The sequence below is a fragment of the Micropterus salmoides genome, unplaced genomic scaffold, assembly GCF_014851395.1.
Source record: "Micropterus salmoides isolate LMB-PRFRI ecotype aquatic unplaced genomic scaffold, ASM1485139v1 Ms_hic_scaffold_23, whole genome shotgun sequence".
NCBI lineage: Eukaryota > Metazoa > Chordata > Actinopteri > Centrarchiformes > Centrarchidae > Micropterus > Micropterus salmoides.
This window is the reverse complement of record NW_024041484.1, coordinates 9,935,164-9,957,120: the sequence shown is the minus strand read 5'-3', so window position 1 is coordinate 9,957,120 and position 21,957 is coordinate 9,935,164. Positions and strand designations below refer to the sequence as shown.

Sequence of the window (21,957 nt, the reverse complement as noted above, 5' to 3'; positions counted from 1 at the left end):
GTGGTATAGTTTTTGAAAAATACAGAACAAACACTTACTAACTACTAAAAAAAAAGACAGGATCCTGACAACCTCTTCTTGTGTATGACAACCTGGCATTCCTCATCTCTCATTCTGTACATCTGACATCAATCTGCGATCAAGTTATTCATCCGGAGAATAACTGAATAAATGAAAGAGCACTTTTTTGGGGTGGGTGGGGGATCTGATGACATCTCTGAGCATGGCTTTTCATTTTTCTTTGTCTAATTTCCACTGTCTACACGGGAAGCAGAAAAAAGGGTCTTACCCAGGGTCAATACTTTAATACATCGCTTTTGATTGTGCAGAAAATAGATGCGTTTGCAGGAATGCACATACACAAGAGCGGTAACAAAGCATAAAAAAAGAGGTTAGCTCTCCAGTGGAGGAAGTAGATTTGACTTACAGCAACACAACACTGTTAGGTATCAGAGAGGCACTTGATTTCAACTGATAAAAATGCATTCGGTTTACTGTTTTGTTTTGGCTGTTAAAAAGAGGTAGTGGTGCATCTCTAATTTGCACAGTAATATGTCATTTATTGTTGTAACCGTGATGAATGTGCACCATCTCTGCTAAATAAACCTATCAAAAGTTGTTACTCTGCTCATTTTTCACCTTCAACAACCAGCCCCTGGACAATTTTTTAAAAAAAACAAAAAAAACTCAAATGGGAACTACCTCGGTGAAGTCGTCTGCATAGTTGGGGGGAAACTTTTGCACCCATAATTCTCCTTGAGACATGCAAATACATCATCTCCTCCAAAGCTCCCCACCCATTGCTACAAACAGCAGCAAAAACAAGCGCATAAAAAGGCAAACTGTGTCTTATATTTCACTATTCTGGCGGGGGAAGTTGTTTGGCCAGACGTTTGCTCATGAATATTTAGGCAGTGGCGTTATGAATATGCATTAGGGTGCTGGAGCAGCGCTATCAGCACACAGATTTATGAGCTAGTGTAGGAGATAATGATAAAGGAAGAGATAACCTGGCCACTGGTATGACGAACAGAATGCACACAGCAAAACAGAAGCAAACACATGCATGAGCAAGGGCATAAAACTAAAATAAAAAACTAACTATAACTTCTGTTAACGTTAAATCCACCATCTGGTCAAAAACATCATAAAACTAAAAAAGAATGGAAAAAAGAGTATAAAAGAGAGTAAATTCAAACAATATAAAACCAAGTAGAGCTGAACTGTCAGTGGGAAATCATATGAAATGGCATTTCTGTCACTTTCAGGGTGTGACTATGTGGTTTGTTTCTCCTCCGGCCCTGAGGTCCACCGAGAAGGGGTGTCACAATCTTTTTTATCTGTGCAATGCAGTACCTGTATGTGTGTGTCATTTGTGCATGCGTGGTGGCTCTTAAAGTGTGTCAACAGCGATAACACACCTTACTGCCCACCCCGTGGTTGCAGAGATATCACAATCTCGTGCCTCAGGTGCAGGAAAGCCAGGAGAGAAGAGTAGAAGAAGAAGAAGCGACACATACTGAAATAGTATGGAAGATTCCCCGCAGGCAGGAGGTAAGGATTGGCATGAACACCATGCTGGAACCTCCGGGATAAAATTTAATTTTAAAGAGAAGGTTTTGTTGTGTGCAGTTATAATTTTCAGGGAAGCTAAAGGGCTGCAGTTACTAGCAAATATATTCAATGCATTACAACTGACCAAGGTGATTTGCTTAAAATAAACAAAATGCTAATTTGACAAGCATGAGATTTCTAATACAAGCACTTTGACAGATATGCTGTTACCTTAATTTTCACTTCCACCATGCTAAATATTAAGGTTATGTATTTCCTCCATAGCGCCCTAATAAAAATCACTGCAAAATATGTGACAGACTAATTAAGCTCTACCATCATAGCTTGGAAAAAAGAAACTGCTCAGCTTCATTTTCCAATGCATGTGATTCACTGTGAAATTATTTTACTTAGCTTATGCAACCTTATTAAAGGCAGCTGATGTGACCCCCTCCAAAATGTCAGAGGAATTAAAATTTGACTTTCAAAAAAACCCCAATCTTTTCAAAGACTGCTGATCAAACATGGCAGCTATGCAAAATCACTTCTGCTAGTAGAAGTACAACCAGGAATTAAGGCTGTAGCACTTGATTCTGGACTTGAGTCTTGTTGTGTATCGGGTGTTTTGACTTGGAATTGTCTCAGTCTCAGCTAGTAAGTCTCTGGCTTCAACTGAATTCTGTTGCATCTCTCTCTTTATGCCTTTGCAAACCGCCCCTTCCTCTCCTGCTAGCTTGCCCCGCTATAAGAACAGGCAGAATCTACCAAAACTGCCTGAGTTACACTGCATGCGCTGTCATTAAAATGTTCAACAATATTGCAAAATATGCCGCTACCACCACAAACTTGCTACTCGTTACTTAAATATATGTGTGCTGGAGCATTCTACGCAAGCAGCTGTATTATTAGCATTAGCAGCTAACTCTACTCCTAAAGCACAATGGCCCCACCACACTCGTTTGAACATAATAACTGAGTCACTCAATTTATTGACAAGGATATGTGCCCAATACACTGCTGTTGGAAATAGCAAATTTAGATCATAGATGGCACTAACCTGGGAACAGAAGTAAAAAGTAAACAGCCATGTTTATTTATTCATTTAACAATTCATTTTATTCATTTAATAATTTTTGCATGATAGTCTATAGTTTCAAAGTCTGGCATACGGGCATAATTACCATTTTTCAGAATCCTTTTTTTGTTCCTCACACTTTTATTTTTTAGACACAGATCTTGGTACCTCACTGTGTACCTACAGCTCTAGAAGTGTGTTGGGCTCAGCTTAAGTGGTCTTAACTTCAGTCTTATCAGAAATAAACCCTTATTTTTACCATTAAATATTTTCTGACAAATAACAACCCTGTCTAAAAAGCGGAATTATGTTGCTATCAATTAAAATGAACAAAGATTGGCTTAAGTTTCTGCTATAAATATTTTACAACCAATTAACTATCATGCTAGTTTCTACAATAAAAAAGTCTACAGTACAGAGTGGTGAAATCATTTAGGTGAACAGAACAAACTTAATCAAACATGTCAACATGAAGTCCCTGTGTAGACCTGCTTACTGCAGAAAAATACACCATTTCACCCAACAAACACCAAGTGCTAAATGCGTAGTCAGATACACGGTCCAATAACTCCCAATGCAGCAGAGAACTATGTGCCCTCCACACAGCGTCCCACAATAACTGGATGAGCAGGAGCTGATGGCTTGGCACAGTTGCTGTTTTTCGAAGCTAACAAAGTATTTGTGTCAGTCATAAAGTAGTACTTGGCAATTGTCTCCGGCTAATATATACATATATATATATATATATTATATATATGCATATATTCATATGAAGGGATCAAGAGAGAAGGAGAGATACGGGAATGCATTGTGGATCACAGCAAGTAGTGACACAATCTTACTGCTTTGAGAGTTGAAATCGTTCATTGCCTCCTTCAGTGTAGCTCTTCTCGGAGCACATCCATTTTTTTTAAAGAGTTCTTCAAACCTGAATTCTGATCCCGCACCCTTCTTTGGGCAACACTTTCTGCTCCCACAGAGGAAACTGCACTGCTTACTGTAGCGGCAGCAGTTTGCCTAACAAAAGAGAGGAAAATGCGCAAAGCGAAAAAGGGTGGAGAGATGCGAGCATGTCATGTATGTAGAGAAAATCCTCCATTTATGAATATGCATGCACGTGCAATCAAATGTGCCTGTGTGAGTATGGGTGTCCACGTGTGTGTGCATCAGTATTAAAGCCGGGGCTGGAGGCTGGATCACAGACAGTCAATGTGCTTTAAAGGAGCCTATGTTCTCACTGCAGCGCGGCATAAATGATAAATTATTCATTGGCTTCAGCACCAGAGCTATCATCAGGCCTCCACTATTATTACCTGACGATGGTCAGCCGTCGCTTTAAGGTGCAAAGGAAAAAAAGATGGTCATGGACAGTAAAGGGTGGTTAGGGGTGGGGGGGGGCACACCTTGTTAAGCTGCTTTGATCACCTCAGATAATGAATAGTCGTGGACAGCGGGAGTGTTGATAGAGTTAAGTGGCAGTAGGTTACTGCTCCCAAAGCTCTCACATACTCCCTCATTTCCTCCTTTTGTTGGCCTCTCCTCACCCATTCTGCCAAAAGACACATGCAGCCCCTTATTCTGTACTCTTTACCCTTTCCTTTCTTTTTTTCTGTCCACTCACATTTGTCATCATTTTATATAGTACCCACTCTGTCCCCCTCTGTCCTTGCATTCACCCCACCCCCACCCCTATCACCCCTGGCCGTCGCTCTGTCCTGCTCCACTATTTCTGTCTCTATCTCCAGTAGAGGAGATGCCAGGGCAATGTAATTGGTATTCAGGCTCTGTCAGAGCCAATGCAGAGCCCTGTTAGCAGAATAAGAGTGGAAACATCCTTATCTGGATTTCCACGGTAACCAGAGTGCGGGTGCGTGGGGGATTCATCTACACATGCTACTCTTATTATTTTATGTTTTTCTTTCATTTTGTTGTCTTGTTTTCTCTCATTGTCCTCCCCCTGCTGTCCGTGCTAATTATTGACTGCCTGTGTTGCAGGCTCTGAAGCTCTCTCTTACACACACATACACACACACACAATATGATTGCACACGTTGACTGGAGTCTGTAATGACACACAACCGCCAACACATTACAGGCACATATACACACAAGGAAGCACGGAAGAGCACCTGCTTGCATGCACACACACTTGCAAAGACATTACACAACCGTATACAACACCCCGAGGAGGCTTTCACTGGCACAGCTTCCCTACATATGCATCTACCACATTTATTAAACATACACACGCCCTACCAACTCTCTCACCATGTCCTCTCTTCCATTGCCTCTCAGTTCCAGAGGCCTACACTACAAGACACATGTACTTGCACAGCACCATTACGGAGCTATTTTAAGGAAGCTGAGTACACGCGACCGGCTCTTGACCCAAACTGCTGGATCCTCACACACTGTAAAATGTGACAGCAGCATGAATGAGAATTAATTAAGGCGACTATTTATATTTTTTGCTTTCAACAGAGCAAGGAATGGTATAGGAGGCTTAATCAGCAACCAGAAAGAAAAATAATGTTCTATGGAGATCAAATCTTTCATCTTAAGTTTGAATGCTACTTGGCTAGATTTTTTCCCCGATTAGGTTTTTTCAAATAATGAGGCAGAGACTGATGGAAATGCAGACAGGCACCAGGAGCAATGCATCATTAATGTATTTACCTTTGACCCCGGTGGAGCAGGATGTCTTTCTGCTCGTAGTGGGAGCCCACATATCCACATAATGGATATGGGAATGGATTGACTGGGACTTTTTACTCAAATAAGAGCAATACAAGATGCCATTCGAGATTCATAATAATAAAGGTTTATTTTAGGATTAAACCTTTTTTATGTTTTTGTATGAACTCCTAAATTATGTTGATTTCTAAGGGGTTGTCGTTTGCAGCACCAATGGAAATGGAAACAATTGCTAAGAACAGAAAATTCACAGGCATTCAAATAGGCATTAAAGCCACACACCTTACTTCTTTCTGCATACTCATCGGTTCTATATTTTATGTGGTGGAATGAAACTAAGCACACTGACTGAAGTGCTGACCTTGAGTACCAACTTGAGATACTTTCAGAGGGAAATACTGTGCTTTTTGCTCAGCTACATTTTATACACAAAACATATGACAATCTACCCAAAGGTGTACACTATAAAAACAGTAATGATGAACTAGCTCCACCTCAATCAACTACAGCAGCAAAATGCTACACACACATGAATGCATCAGCAATAATAATCCAATAATATAATATATAATAGTATAACAATCACAGGGCTCTTTTTCAGTTACATCTGGCTAATAAATTCTTAAGTACTTTTATTAAGGTGGCAATTTCAATGCAGGACAGGAGTATTTTTATATTGCAGTACTTCTACTTAAGTAAAGGATCTGACAGTTTAATGGAATATAATCTATTTATAGAAAATTGGCTCCTCCTTAAGTTTTCCACAGTCAAAGCTCTTTCAGACATTGTGGGGAAAGAAAGTTTGACACTGAGCACATTTTCACAAATAGACAAAACCTATGACCTCTGCCACGTCACTCTCAAAATAAAGACAGCGATTAGCATCTTAAGTACTAAGTAACTTCTGACACAATCAGTACATTAGCCTCCTCTGCAGAAAGAAAATGACAGAAAGTTGACTAATAATCTTAATTCTCATCCCTCCATTGAAATACAGTACTGAATAATCCTAAATAGTGTAGCTGAACCAAATCTGACATGGATATAAACTGCACAGAATTTGGATGATATCCTACTCTCTCTCTCAGCGCTAGTGCAGGTTACTAGCACAACCAATCCCTGTCTGCCGTTACCTGGGTTGCCATGGTAACCCTCCCCCAAAAAGAATTTATTTCAGGAAGCAACCCATCGGCAACAACCTGTGACTCTCCCTCTCTCTCTCTCTGTCTGTCTCATTCTCTCTCCCCTTATCCTCCATCATCATTCTACTCTTTTACTCCCTTCATGTACTTTTTACTCCTCTCCTCCCATTATATTTATATATATATCGTCCTTTTCTTCTTTCCCTTGTCTTCCTCCAACTCTACATTTTATCCGTCTGTTCCTTTCCACCTCATTTGCTGTCACAGTCTGTCCATATTCAGCCAGTGGGTTACTTCATTTGTAGCTACAACTAGAGGAAATGGTGCATCAGGCTCCTTCACTAGACTGTTATCTGTACTCATGGTTAGCGCTGTGTGTGTGTGTGTGTGTGTGTGTGTGTGTGTGTGATTGTGTGTGTGCGCAAGAGGTTACAAATCCATGAGAACCACGTGTCTATGCATGTTTGTGTATTTATGTGCATTAGAAAGTGCAATTGCGTGCGTGTGTGTGTGTGTGTTCGCACGGGAGCCTGCATGTGTAACCGTTTGTGCCAATTATTTCATTACCGGCTGACAGATTTCTCTTTCCACTATTACTGCTCCCCTAGCCACAGGCACCGGCAGAAACCCTAGCAGTCACAAACCATACACACACACAGACACACATACACACACACAAGAGCACACAGCAACCAGTTCAAGTCCATCAATTAAGGAGGCAATTTGCTCAAGTGGTTCCACCTGGGCCAAAAGGCAGGTGGGTGGCTATGCTCTGTTTACCTATCAGACACTATTAGGGGAGAGATGTCACTAGTTTTAATTCTGCCCTGCCTCCATGATGTCAATTCCGCCTTTTTGTCTGCCTGCAAATCAGATGGGCTGTGTATTGTGTGTACGTGTGTGTATGTGTGTGTGTGTGTGTGTGTGTGTGTGTGTGTGTGTGAGTGAGAGAGATTGTGTCAAGTATTGACATGATAACTGGAATGTACCGACATCTGTCAAGGTGTGGCAACCAAATGGCAGATGATGCTAACATTTTGTGTGTGTGCGTGTTTGTGTGTAAACATGTTATTTGTCAGGTTATCAAGCCGCTGACATGTAGAAGAAGTAGCAGATGCTTTTTCTGTTTACAAACATCTCCATCTCTGACAAGATTGCTTCAGTGATCCCTCAATGTGTGTGTGTGTGTGTGTGTGTGTGTGTGTGTGTGTGTGTTGATTTTGTTGTGTGTGTGCTTCGATGTGGACTGTGTGCATGTGTGTGGCCTCTGCAGCAATATTTCATCCTCTCCAGAGTCCCATAAGAACCTGCAGCACTGTGTGTGTGCGTGTGTGTGGGCAAGTGACCCTTTGTGGCTGTGTATGCATATGTATACACGGCTGCCTCTGTGCCTGTGTGTGCACACATCTACACTTGCTCGCAGCATTTATTCACTATCTTGAAGAAGAGTGTGTGTTCGGAATGTATGATGAAACTTCTCATACACACACACTCACAGAGTCTGTTTGATAAATTAGACTTAGAGCTACAGGAATTTGCTTTGCAATGTACTAAAGCAAACACGAGATAGTGCATACAGTCTGTCAAGCTCTAGTGTATATTTGCAGGAGTGTGTGTGTGTGCATGTCTGCATTTCTATTTGTCACTACACTTTTGCATGTTAACTTGACATGCGCAGATATTTGTGGCCACGGCGTTTATCTGCAGAAAGAGCGAGGCTGCGTGTTTATGTGCCAACCTCATCGTACAGATGTCCTCCTAGGCACACTGGAGAACACATGCAGGAGGTAAATCGCACTAACAGGACCTACATGTCAATGTTTCCTCTCCCCGCCGTTTGATTTAAGCAAGGGCATTCTGTTTCCTGCATCCCACAAGCCTTATTTCCTTTCAACTCATTGGATGTAGTATTATCCTTGGGCTTATGTGGCGATGCACAAGGTATAATTTATTGTCTGTTCAGCGAGGCAAATGTGCAAGCCTGGCATATTTCATTTGCTGAATATATATCATTATTAAAATATGATTTTCTTTTTCACCTTTGTTGTGTTTCACACTGTGTGGTGAAATGCTATCTAGGGTACGTCTGATTCATGCCCTTACTGTGAATTCCTTGGTGATAATGACCTCTGAAATATGGAATACTGGGTACACTGTGTGTGCTGAGAAGGGGCTAGCTAAGTCAATGTTATGAAAGTGAAAAGATGTGCGGTAGAGTCAGATCACGTCAGTGCACATCAATGCATACCAAATAGAAAAATGTGCATTACTTCTCAGATGATGAAACACTAGGTTAGAAAAAGCAGTGACCCACCTGCCCCTTTATACATACTTCTATTTGAGCACAGATGCCTAGCAAACCCAGGCTGGTTTAGCACTCAAAGCAGTGAATCCAGTAAAATTGTAATGTATTGTGTACACAGTGTATATACTAGATGTATAACTCTTAAGTGAAGAACGTGGCTTTGAAAATTCCATAGCAGCAGCACTGTAAAGAAACATCACACCACGGAAGAAAGCTTTCTGTATTCATGAGTTTGGTTTTAACAGTCCCTGCAGGTACAATAATGAAGTTCCTCCCCCCCATGTGGAATGGACCGTAATGATTATGATGAAGCAGAATCACCGGCTGTTTTTCTATCTTTTTTTTTTCTCTCCCTTCCTGCGGTTGCATCGACAGAGCTGTAAACATACGCATAAAACTATTTGTAGCGACAATGTAACAGTAAAAAAGGGATATTGACAGTTGCAGAGTGAAGGGGCAGGCCTAGTTCTGCAAGACAGGAGATTCTGCCCAAACTCCAGCTATAGTACAATTGCAACAGATGCTCAAACAATGACTTTGTATTTTGAGGTATAAGAGACTTAAAAATCTGCATTTTCAGTTTTCTCAACAGAGCATAACTCAAAACATTTGCCTGTTTCTTCTGTCTTCAGACTTCCGCAATTTGCATTGAGTTAGTCCTCATCTGTGTACCACAAGAGCCATAAATTAATTTGGAAGTGATAGCAATGTTCCACTTGTGTGTTTTGAATTTCATGGATCACAGATTCTGCCTTCAAAATGCTACCCAAACACACAAGACAAAGGGGCTTCCAATGAGTAAACAACATAAAACATGCAATCATTTGAATAATGTTATTCAGGCAACCTGTTGGGTTACAGTTTGACACTTCCGTGCTTGCCAGCTACATCAATTATGTCAATGACGATCACCATAAGTGCAGCAAACGTGTTGAGTTATCTCGCTTTGTTGCATGACTAACATCCATGTCAGCACCTTTGCCTCCGTGCGCTATAATGCCATTAGAAGATAAATGAGTGGCACCGCTTGTTATGACCCATAATGTTATGGCTTGTCCTTTACAGTGAGCTAAAGCCATTTTCTCTTACTGCGTTAGATCAAGAATAGGAATTGGAACCCCACAAGCAATCTATTCAAGGGTGCAACAAGCTAAGGGGATGTGACGTGCCAATGTTTTTTAGTGATTTTCATTATGTGTCATTCTATTCTAATTCATTTTCAATTGGACCATAAGAGCTGCCGCCGTAAGCAGTACAAAAGGCACGAACGAACGAAGGAGGATCTTGTTTGGCTGCAAGACATCCTGAGAAAGAAAATAATGATCTTTATGAAATTGCTTTAGACACAATCTGACAGCCGAGACAAAGCAAGTGGCTGGCCTTGTTCGAATCGATAAAGCCTCCATTAGTTTTCTAAAGAGTACCATGCAATTTGTTTCGGTGGAGCAGCATAGCATCGGTAATATTCTGCCCCTTTGACACGAAAAGCTAATGCACTATAGACAACCTAATGTAAGATTAAACCTACATTTCTGTCAGATGGAAATGGAAAGACTCTTCAGACGCACTGGATCCATAAAGCATGACCAAGCCTGTTATCACAGACACCACATTTGTGTCACAATGGCCTCTGGGGCCAAGCTTTTGTGTAGACATAAAAACCTTGATTCTTAATGCATTCAAATGACTGTGATCTCACGCACAAAGAGGATCAAACTTCTTAAGTAGCTATTGATCAGCTAGATGAACAGAGACATTGCCGATTGATTGAATGGAGGAATGACCTCGTCTCTACCTTTGACACAGCAGGAAAACACAAATTGAATCTGCTGAAGGGTAAACACACTTCTCACCCATCATTTCCTCAAGAATGTGTGGATGTATCAGACTTAAGCACCCTGTTGGTCAAGGAATCAATAGGGGAGAGTTAGCTTATGAATAAAATGGACGTAGGGTCCGGCTCACTTCCCTTAAATCAGCACTCTTTGAGCTTGTACATCCTGACGAACACACTATAAGCTTGGGTTAGACCAGCTGAGGGGAGGGACGATCTTCTCTTTGAAAGATGGTCATGATGGACAGGTTGCCAGTGTTGCAAGATAGGCCCAGAGGAATCCGCCCTTCCTTGGAGGAAAAACGCTGATCTGAGAGTATCTTTCTCCCACCAGCTGACAAGCCGATAGACAAATGGCCTTGCTAGTCTCTAACCTCTCAAGCAACTGGCCCTCCTTCTTCTTGTCCTACTCCTCAGAGTGTGTGTGTGTGTGTGTGTGTCATCTGCTAAACACGCCTCCTCCTCCATTCAATCTCGTATATGTCTGTGTACATGCACTCACATGACTAATTTATACAGCCGAGCTCTATTGCACTGACCAGGATACATTCCCTGGTTACTCCATGAGGTTTTAATTAAAGATACAGTTGCAGTAAAACAACCGAATCCTTGCATGCAGTTTCCCACATCTTACATCCAGGAAGAGCAAAATCTAACAATCTGTGCCGGCATGCTGATCTGGGCTACAATTTACTGCATGTGTTACACATTTTTCTTTATTACATTAACGCTGAGGACATAAGACATAGCTTCACCTCCTTGCGGATTCAAGGTTTTATGGAGTGGTTCAATTCTATGTCTTCAAGCTTGGGTTGGTAGGGCCTCTGGGAGTTGTAGACGCCACTTCATGGGTGGAAGGGCAAGAATGAAGTGTTTTAGGTCGATGTCTTCTTGACATCACTATTTCCAAAGGCCAATAAGTCTCTCCAGTAAAAACTGGAACCCAGAGAGGATCCTCACAGCCAGCTTTTCATTAGTATAACTCCAACCACCAGCTTTTTTTATTGTCCCACAGCACTGCCAAAACGCAATCAATACGACTTTAGGAAAACTGGGTGCAATAGTGCACACTTTTTACTGTTCCCACAATCAATAGGAACTGTGAAAAACAGTGCCATGAGTAAATATTGGCGATTTCACACACACACACACACACACACACACACACGCACAACCTTATGTTACTGCCTTTGTGGGGACCCATCATTGGCATAATGCATTCCCTAGACACATTTACCCAAACCTTAACCATCACAACCCTAACCTTTACTTAATTCTAACACTAATCCTAAAACCAAGTCTTCACCCTCAAAAAGCCCTTTAAACTTAATCCAGTCCAGCATTGTGGTCCTCACAAAGCTGTCAGACCCCAAAATTATAGTGGAAGCTCGGTTTTTGAACCCCGTCAATATAGTAAAACAAGCCCACACAAACACACACACACTCACAAATGAAGAGTGTCCCTGGACACAGGACACAAGGGGGTCATTTGGAGTTGGCTTAAATTACCATGATAAACCACCACAGGTCTCTGCTACAACTGTGATTGATTCATTGAAGTGAATTAATTAACAAACCCTGTAAGTAATGAATCAATTAAGCAATTGATTATTGTCCATTACCTTTATGGATTGCAGCTGATACTGGCCATTAAAGATAAATTGTGCTCAATTTAAATTGGTTTACAGCAGATTACATGCAGAGGGATGCTCTACTTACCTATGTGTACCATTGCTGTGAGGGATTTGATATCACTTAGGATTTGCCAAGTAAAACGTGGTCCTTTGCTTCTGTATGCTATATAGTATATATATAATATAGTATTACTGCGGCATTAAATACACGCATATTATCTTTACGTCACTTGAGCCTAAAGCTGTGCTTCGGGGGCTAGGTTCCCTGAAATCCCTCTTTTCTGCAAATGAATAATAGATGCTTAAAAAAAAAGAAGAAATACATGACTACACCTCTGCTGCTATATCTCTGAGTCATATTCAAGTCAGAGCTCATTCTGCAGTTCACTCTGGCCTTCACTGTAATTAAACAAGCTACATCTTTTAGATGCAGGTGATGCTTGACAAACAACTGCACCTTTTAACGACTGCGCCTGAAGTGTATTCAGAGTTCTGCTTCTTTAGCACAAACACAATTAATGCTGAAATGCAAAGTACTGAAGAATGAATGACAGCATACACAGATGGCACAATAAAATGGACTGGATTGACAAACAGCAAAACAAAATGTTACAGCATAAATAGGAAAATACCGAAAACTGTCAACATAAACAACAGTTGAGTAGCAGTCTTTCAGTATCTTACATTACCATCCAACTCTGGTGCACAAAGCCAACCATCCTTTGAATTCACACTTGTAGAGTTAGCCCCATTCCTGCAAAAAGCATTTGCTGACTAGTGATTATTGGCAGGCAATGGGGTCACATCTTGAAGACTGCATTGAAGGCATGCCACATTCGTGGCATTGCAGTGAGCATCGCACCACATGGACCTCTTCAGGGAAAAGTGCAGCAGATGACCTCTCATGCAACTGGCAACTTACAGTGTATCCCTGCACAAGCTGCACTGCCGAACGTAAGGTGTACTCAAGGTGACGGCATTCTGTGAAAATGCACAACCTATCGAATGTACAATTTCTTTTCCATGAAATGTTGTATTTCTTTTTTCCGTCGTTTAATTTTTTTAGGGAAAACAGCTCAAGCTAAAGAAGAAATAATGAAAGACAGAAGCAACTTGGGAGCGCAGACATGAGGTACCTTCCTTTCTAAAGTCATGTCTAAAGACGTGACAGGGCTTCCCTTTCTCCACGGGCCATGTGCGCGCATGACACCAAGCGTTTGCCACTGCTTGACCCAAATCTGCCTGAGGCTGCTCCAAGCAGAGCTGCCATGCCACCGAATGCCATTCTAATCCATATCTTTTTTTAAAGAGGACCCCTTGGACCGGGCTTGTCTGTGGTAACTGCAAACTAATATTGGTTGCCTGATGTCAGGCGCAGTGTATGAATACACATATCTCTGTCACTTTGGCCCATTATGGCTCACCCTGTGGTTTTACCTGAGGATCAATAACTGCAGTCGTCAGGCAGACTGGTGGCCTGTTTGGAGGAGGCAGAGGATGCTGAGAGGCCACTGGGGTGTGCAGACACAAAGCTTTATGAGAAAATATGCGACGGTACTCAATTCAACTTGTCATTGCCACAGAGACAGTTTTGGCAGTATGCCTCTCTTTGAAGTATGAAACAGCGATGGTGTCTACTAGCAAAATGGGTACAGTTAAAAAGGAGTTTAGTAGAGGGATTTAACAGGGATTCTTTTCATATTACCACATGTCTGAAAGTGCTGGCTTATTTGAAATCTACTTTAAATCAAATTGTATCTTCTGACTTTTGGTGTTTATTCCAAAGCCCCTTTGACAAATCACTAAAATGGATTTTGTTGCACAAAATGTTCACTGGTAATAGCCCAGATCATTCTATCTTAAATAAAAATGACTACTTCTGCCATGGCACTATAGCCATGGCACCGTGTACATCACGAAGCAGATACAGATCAATCATTCTGCAGAGATTATTCCATTTATCTCCTCTATAGCCGCAGGTCCTAGCATTTCCTTATGATTCACAGCACTTAAGAAGATCATTTTCACAAATAATGTTCTTAATTGTGAGGAAAATGTTCTAATATTTTGACATCTCAACAATAAATCTCTGAATCTTGCCTGGTGCTAATTTACCCCGCAGGGTGCCTCAGTGTCGTGCTACAAAACTTTTTACAACAGTGAGTAACATATGTCTAATTCTTTGGAATGAAACTTTTTATTATTTTACCTTACCTAGTGCTAAAAGATTGCCAGTGAATTCCCACACCCAGACCTCTTCCATGAACCTGTCAGACTCTCTATTGCCATGTGACAAATATCTCGGCCAATAAAGAGCAAAATGGGATTTGCTTCATTGCCTGAATTATTGAAGTGGACAGTGTGAGAAATTTATGGCGCAAAATCCATCCACATTCTCTTAGCATAATGTTTTAATATGTTTCCATTCCATTCCCATGTTACCCTCTCCGCATCCTCATTCCTCATTGCATGAGATCGCGTGTCACATTATGCAAGAGGGCTGACACAATGAGGTGTACAAATCCCCAAAATACACTCATTGGGGTGTTCAGCTCAATAACGGGCTGGCAGAGGGGTGACATTTTGTTTCTTCGTGAGCTTCGTGATTACCAAAACCACCATCCTAGATCTCTAGCTAGCCTACAGTCCCCAACTTTAACGGTGTGCTAATAATGCAGGATGTGCTGTCGACCGGCTACCTTCAGATCACATACCACCTGCATTCACGTCTGCACCACCGGCAACAACACACACCAACATGCATGTAAAAACAGACACAGACGATCGATCTGTGAAATGATAGATAGGACACTAAAAATAACATTTCATGTTGCTTTTGTTGTTCACATTGGAGAGGGTTGTGTTGCACGCTTATATTCTTTAGAGAATGTGTGAGACTATATTAAAAGGAGTATTTTCTTTTTAAGGCCCCTTGTGCATGCCTTTCATTATCCTCATCCCCAAAAGACTGTCACTAATGCAGTCCTTTGAATTCATTTTATCAGTTCGTATTATTAGCCCTTACAGCTGGCTTTGACCTTGGCCATTCTTGTAGCCTAAAGTGAGCATATTCTCAATCCTCCTTTGTGCGCCTCACTCCCTCCATCTCTCCCTAGTAGATTTCAACAGGGACCTTATAAACCATAATGAACTTAAATTGCGTCTTCTTGCCAGTGAGCGTTCAGCAGCCCCCACCCCACCCGCCAAAGTTAAAAGCTATTCGGTGTCAAGTTTGAAAGCAAAGAAAATGCAGGCTTAGGGGAAAAACACTTCGGTGTTAAAGCACAACATGATACAGACAAACAACTCTGCGGTGAAGGTCAAAAATATTGCCTTGCCAGTCAACAAGCTTGACAATGCTGATGGCCTGAATCTAATGAGAATCCCCTGCGTTAACACGGCCATGAGCATCACTTTTTTCATATTGTTAGGTGGCCACACAATCCTCTTTTTGACCTCTGTGGAAAAGGCATGCCACAGTAAATTAAAACTCCAAAGGAAGGCTTCGGGACAAGTGCCAGTACAAAATCCTGAGCTCCCCCTTGTCTCCCATTTTGGCTGACAGACAATTTTTTTTTCTCTCTCTCCCCCCTTCAGTATGCCTGGACATTCTCCTACCCCGCAGTAGTCATGGACTCACCACGGTGAGGAGAGTGTTTGCCACTGCTTGACCTGAATATTTGCCCAGGGCCGGAGGCAGGGAGGGGATGGCAGGCCACTCCAAGCAGCTTCTCAAAAAAAAAAAGAAAAAAAATACGCACAAAGGAACCCCATGACACTTCCTAAGTGCCAAACAGACTCTGCTTGCCCCGGGGTATACATGTATAAAGGGAATATTAAGTGCTGTTTTTTGTGCCAGGTTCATACAGTACAGTAATTCCCTGGATTTCACCATTTGACTTTCATATGGAGTCTGAGCAGTAAGTGTACCCACTCAACCTCTGCATAAAGACCTCCCCTGGACAGATATGATTTGTATTTATTATGCCACATTGTAGGTGGAATTAATGAGGGATACAAGGGATAATCTCCCACACTGAATCACCAGTTAGGTTCTGATGGAATTGGTTTCTTTCCATTGACAGCGTCATTACATCACAAGTCATTCACTCAGATGAATGTCAGCAAATGCAACTGAATTAGTTATGCCCAAAAGCTGCACCGCTTGCCACAATGCAGCCATGTCCTGCAGGCTGTGCCATCCATACAGCATGGCAACGATGACAGACACACCGTGGACAGTGTATTGAAGCACTGAGCCTTGCTGTGAGGTGTGTGAATGATGATCGGGATTGAAATGTATCCCAGCTTGAGCATAAATGGGGTAGAAAACACAATAGAAGGTAAATGGAACGACATTAGAGCTGCTTGACCTCGATGTTACCCTAAAGCTAGACTCTAGTGCCATCTATTGAAAACGTTTACAACAAATCAGTATTCTATGCAAACAGTGAACCGCTGGTATAAACACAGCTTTTGTCTGCACAGCTTGAACTTATTTCTTTGATCGCACAAAATTGATAAATTTATCATCCTCTGGCGAATGACTTGTTGATAAGGTAAACTGCCGGTGAGGAAAATCAAAGCTCATAAATGCCATCTGTGCTTCATGCAAACTAATCTGCTTTAGTGTCGTTTCGACTGAATTTTGGCTGGATTTTCATTTTATTGCGACTGAAAGAAAAACCCCATATCTGATCGCGATTGCGCTGAAGCGACGGACGCATTCCGCATTGGATTTGTTGTTGCGGAAAACTTCATATAAACTACATGGAAGGCGACGGCGCATTAAAACAGCGTAAAAGTGGCATGCAAATTGGTGGAGTTCTGCGTGATTACCTTCTTTGAGCAAGCGGGAGTGGATAAGGAGAATGAGAAAGCAGCAGATCGCCGCTCCGGTCAGTGCCCACGCAACTCTGAGCAGCTGCATCCTGGGGTAGGAAGCTTTGTGGCGGACCGAGACAGCCGTGCGGCGGGAGAGAGACACACTCCACCTCAGCTCACAGACACGCACTGACTCATATTCTGTTGGCCATGTAATTCAGCATTCGTCCCCCTTCATGCAAAATCCTCACTTGTTGGTCCGCTTTAGGTGTGATAAAGAGGGCTGGGACTCCTAGAAAAACAAAATTATGCGCTCTTGCTTCGCCGCCGGTGCGTCAGAGTGGCTCCAAACACAGCAGGGCGATTAACCCCCAATCACCGTCTGAAGGGCTGACATCTTTCCTTACACTACTTCTCCTTCTCTTCCTTCTTTTTCTTCAAGAGTATGTCGTCGGCTTTGCTGGCGTCTCGCTCACGACAGGTTCGGCAGAGCGGGCTGCGCCCCTCGGTGCGTCTCCGTCTTCGAGTGCGCACGGCGGTCTACGGCGATGCGGCGCGCAGATGATGATCACCGCTCTCCCCTGCATGTTACGCACATCTCTTCCACTGCTGGAGAGGCAGAGGCAAATACTGCCAACCAAGTCGCCTTGCACCCCCTCCCTCTCTCTCGTTTCCCCTCTCTCTCTCTCTCTGTACGTCGCGCTGTCTCTCTTTCCCGTTTCTTCACTATATTCCTCCGTCATTCAGTCACTTTCCCTCTCTCTCTGCCGCCCCTCTCTCTCTCCCCCTCCTGATTCAGTCCAATGCAACTCTTACGCACGACAGCTGCCAGTTTCATAAACTATGCATCCCCTGGATAATCCCTGTTGTTCTTCGTGTGCGCGTCGTACCTCTTGAAAACATTTTTGTTCCAAATCTAATGCACCGTGCAACGCAATTTCCCCTGACTTTTCTATGAAGGCAAATAAAACCATACTGAGCAAAGACCAGGTTCTCTCCATCTAGTTTATTCTCCCTTCAGATAATCTATAAAAAACACATGCAGGCATGTCTCTCTCTCTCGCTCTCTCTCTCTCGGCGTGTGTTCCTCATCTACGTTTTCTCTCTGCTTAGCTCCAGATTACGTCACAACTCCCCCAAATAATGCTACAAAGCTTGAGACAAGGCTGATATAAAAGGATGCTTCCACTGCAGGTGATCACCATGTGCCAAACAAGCCAACCTTATTTCATTTTCACTTTTAACCTCCAATTTGATGTAGAGGTGGCAACTTCCAGTCCACACATTTATTTGCTGATTTTAGGTGTATTTATGAGATCTATTCCTAGATGTTGCAAAACAAATGTAAGAGAGTGTGCTGAGGAAATTGTGCACCTCCACGTTAGCCTCCCAGTTATTGAAACAAGCAATAGTCTTTGGGTAGCCTAGCCTGAGGCTCATTTGTTAAGGAATATTCAAACCTCCCTGAAACCTATTACACATGTAGCCTAAAATTTCATCACATTGCAGACATAAAGAATTGATGCCATTGCAAATTCCTAAAAAAGCCTCTTCTGCTCTGTTCTCTGTTTGATGTTTAAAAGCATATCAGGATCCTGTAAGTGAAAGCAATCAGACTGGAGGAGGACCAATATTGAGCGGCAAAACAGTAGCTTGTGTAATCCTCCCCTGAGCTGAGAATATTTGTATGCTGCTTAAGTCTCACATGATGTAGGCTGCAGCAGGAGATGAAAAGTAAAAAATTCATTCATTCATTTATTTAGCCAGTCAGTCAATCAGTCATTTGGAAGAGACTGGTCATTTTGCATCCACCCATATGGCCGCTCAAGTGATCCCAGCATTTGTAAGCAGCATTTGCTCCCTGTGAGTTTTTTTTTACCCCCATGTCTGTGTATTTATAATTGAATCAGAATGACATGGTGACAACTGACAGTGCCACTCAAACCAGAAAACTGTCATTGCAGTGTCAATAAGGTTGGCCCCTGCAGCTACTAGCACTAATTAGCTGATAACAGTGTCAGTTGGCTGGCATGCGTGCCAGACTGTGTATGTGTTTGTGTGCACGCTGTGAATGTCTATGCCTTTGTTTGCATGTCACTGTGTGTGTGTTTTCATACCATGTTTGCGTGGATGTGTGTGTGTTTGTGTGTGTGTGTGTGTGTGTGTGTGTGTCTGTGTGTGTGTGTGTGTTAGCAAGGGCCCTTTTTTTTATTTCCTGACACCTCCCAGCCTCCTCTCTAACACTGTGATCCATCCATCTACGGCATGGAAAGCAATTAACAGAGACTTGACCTCTACAAGGATTTGGGATGGGAAGACCGTATGTGTGCTTGTGACTGTGTGGGTGTGTGTGCATGTCTAACATTATCAACTGCTGAGCCTTTACTACTCTATACTCGGCAAACTAAATTTGACTCTGTGCATGTGCATAAAGCCTAATTAAGAAACTGTTGGAAACACTGAGACAGGGATGATACTGTTTCATATGCCAGAGGAACCAATTACAACTATTCACAAGGTTGCCATCTTTATGCACCTGGTCCTGACATCTCACCTAACCTGTAAAATAGTCCCAAAGAACCCAAACCACATGTACAGTGTGTGGAACATAATATTTTAACACCAATTTGAGGTGGCAGCCATTTGTGTGACTGTGAGGAAATATTTAAAACACAAAAAAATAACACAGCGTTGCACCTTCTACACCTACCAATAATTAGTATTTTCTGTTAAATTATTTATAAAGTAAAAATGTGTGGATCAACATTCGCTACACTCTTACGTCAGCTGTAGCTTCACTCAGCACGGTACAACCTCCAGGAGCGTGTTCCCAATTGCTTAGTGTATAAACTCAAGTGTGCAGAGAAAACAAAGTGAATGCTGATGGAATTCTGTGCTTTTTTGCCTTTCATTTTCAGCAAAAATAAAGCAGCAAAACAGGCTAGGGTGGATCTTTCTGTTTTCTTTGTGTATGAAGCAAAATGAAGCAAGTTACAAATGTCCTATGTATTTAATGCCCTGTATTTAATTTAGTTATTTAAATTGGCCTTTAAGCCCTGTTTTAGGGCCCGAGCATGAAACAAGTGAGCACCCTATTGAAATGCAAAAAATGCATTTATTATTATTTTCCCAAATGAATTGCATTGCAATTTACATGTCATTTGGTTCGAGTGCATGGTCTTGGCAAAATGGCTCACTAGCGCCCTCTAAAAAGCAGCCCCCGGGCCACATTACACCAAAATGTACGATTTGTACGTGGCAGATTTATCATGTCCAGACCTACAAAAAAGCCTCCAGGAGCGATGCCCTAAACCCAACAGGAAGTTGGCCATTTTGAATTTTAAGGTAATTTTTGACGATTTACAAGCTCCATACTTTAACAAACTTCTCCTAGAGAATTAATCATATTGACTTCAAATTTTCGCTGTATTATCTAAAGCCATTCACGATATGTGAGATTTCACTGAAGTGTCCTTGGCGTGCCGTTGAAAAACGATGATTTGCCATGAAACAGGAACTCCAGTGTGCACGCTCAAATCTGTACCAAACTTTGATAACATTCCCACCCTGAACACATCCATATGCCAAAAGTCATAGAGCCACCTACTGGCGATAGAAAATGTCAACTTTTATGCTGTGGTGTACTACTCCTGCCAGGTTGGCCACACCCACCTTAAAACTGTCGAATAAGAACTGCGTGTCAGTGGCGTGGCATCTAACATTAATGTATCACAAAGTTTTTGTAACATCTGTGTACATGATCAAATCTGTACCAAGCTTTACATGCTTGATAAGAGTCCCCCTGAAGACATGACTACACGCTAATATTCAGTCATAGTCATAGCGCCACCTACTGGCAACAGGAAGTACGCGCCGTGTGATCATAAGGTGATTTACATTAGATTTTCACACTTGAAGTACTGAGACATAACATATAATTACCGTGTGTTCTCTAGTGCCACATAGGGGAACAGAAAGTGACATTTAACTTCTTCGTGAGGGGCACAAAACACTTGATAATTCAGAGCTGTGTCTCCCGACCTCCAGCCACTGTGACATGGCGGCGGCACGCCCCAACACACATCACGATGCGACGGTCAGACAAACGCTGCTTGCAGTTTTAATTTGACATTAGATGTACCTCCTGATTGTTGCTGCATTGTTACGACATTGGGATATGACAGCAGTTTAGTATTAAAAATTCATAAAACATGCAGGACTTGAGAGACAAATAGAAAAAACTAAATAACAAAATAAAAGCAGCAGAGTATGGTGCCAGCTCCAAAAATGCTTGAGCCTACATTTCCCATAGTTCAGTTCAACAACATCTTTCAAGACAGGGTTATATTTTTAAACATTGGAAAACTCCCTTCAAAGCCACAGAAGACATTAATCAACTGTTTTTACATGTTGTATAGTAGGCCTACTTACATGTATCCGGAATTTGAAACCCAACGTCATGTTTAAATCAGTGACTTAAACTCATCCATCCATCCATCGTCAACTGCTTATCCTGCGCACATGGTCCCAACTGACATCGGGCGAAAGGCAGGGTACATCCTGGACACCAATCACCAATCACCAATCCAGTTCAAAATCGTGGTTAAAAGCAATTCTCCTAAAATTAGGGAAGGTCATAAGGTTTTGAGCTGTTAAAGAGGACCCAGGTCTCTATTTGGTGTTGCCTACACAATCATATCACAGGTAAAATATAAATATTCATATGTTAGCATTTTATATCTCACCTTTGTCTCTGAACTTCAATTTTATCGCAAAGTACACTGGGGCTCATTTTTGCACTGCTGCCTTGGGGACCAACTATTCTGTCTAGACACCATTATAAATCCCTGTTATATGTTTGCTTGCATTTTTTCTAACCTCTTTTTAATATTACA

At 42.0% G+C, this 21,957-nt stretch overlaps 1 protein-coding gene across 3 annotated transcripts in view; it reads right to left on the bottom strand.

The window, feature by feature from the left end:
• tafa5a (TAFA chemokine like family member 5a) overlaps nucleotides 1-21,957 on the bottom strand; it is a 158,395-nt gene that overhangs the window by 79,527 nt on the left and 56,911 nt on the right. The window contains exon 1 of one of the 3 annotated variants that reach the window (XM_038739271.1): nucleotides 17,078-18,059. The exons of the other annotated variants lie outside the window; for them this stretch is intronic. Within the exon in view, the coding sequence (XP_038595199.1) occupies nucleotides 17,078-17,168 (91 nt within the window). The 5' untranslated portion in view covers nucleotides 17,169-18,059. Of the gene's footprint in view, nucleotides 1-17,077; nucleotides 18,060-21,957 lie in introns of those variants that run through there. 3 annotated transcript variants of the gene reach the window in all.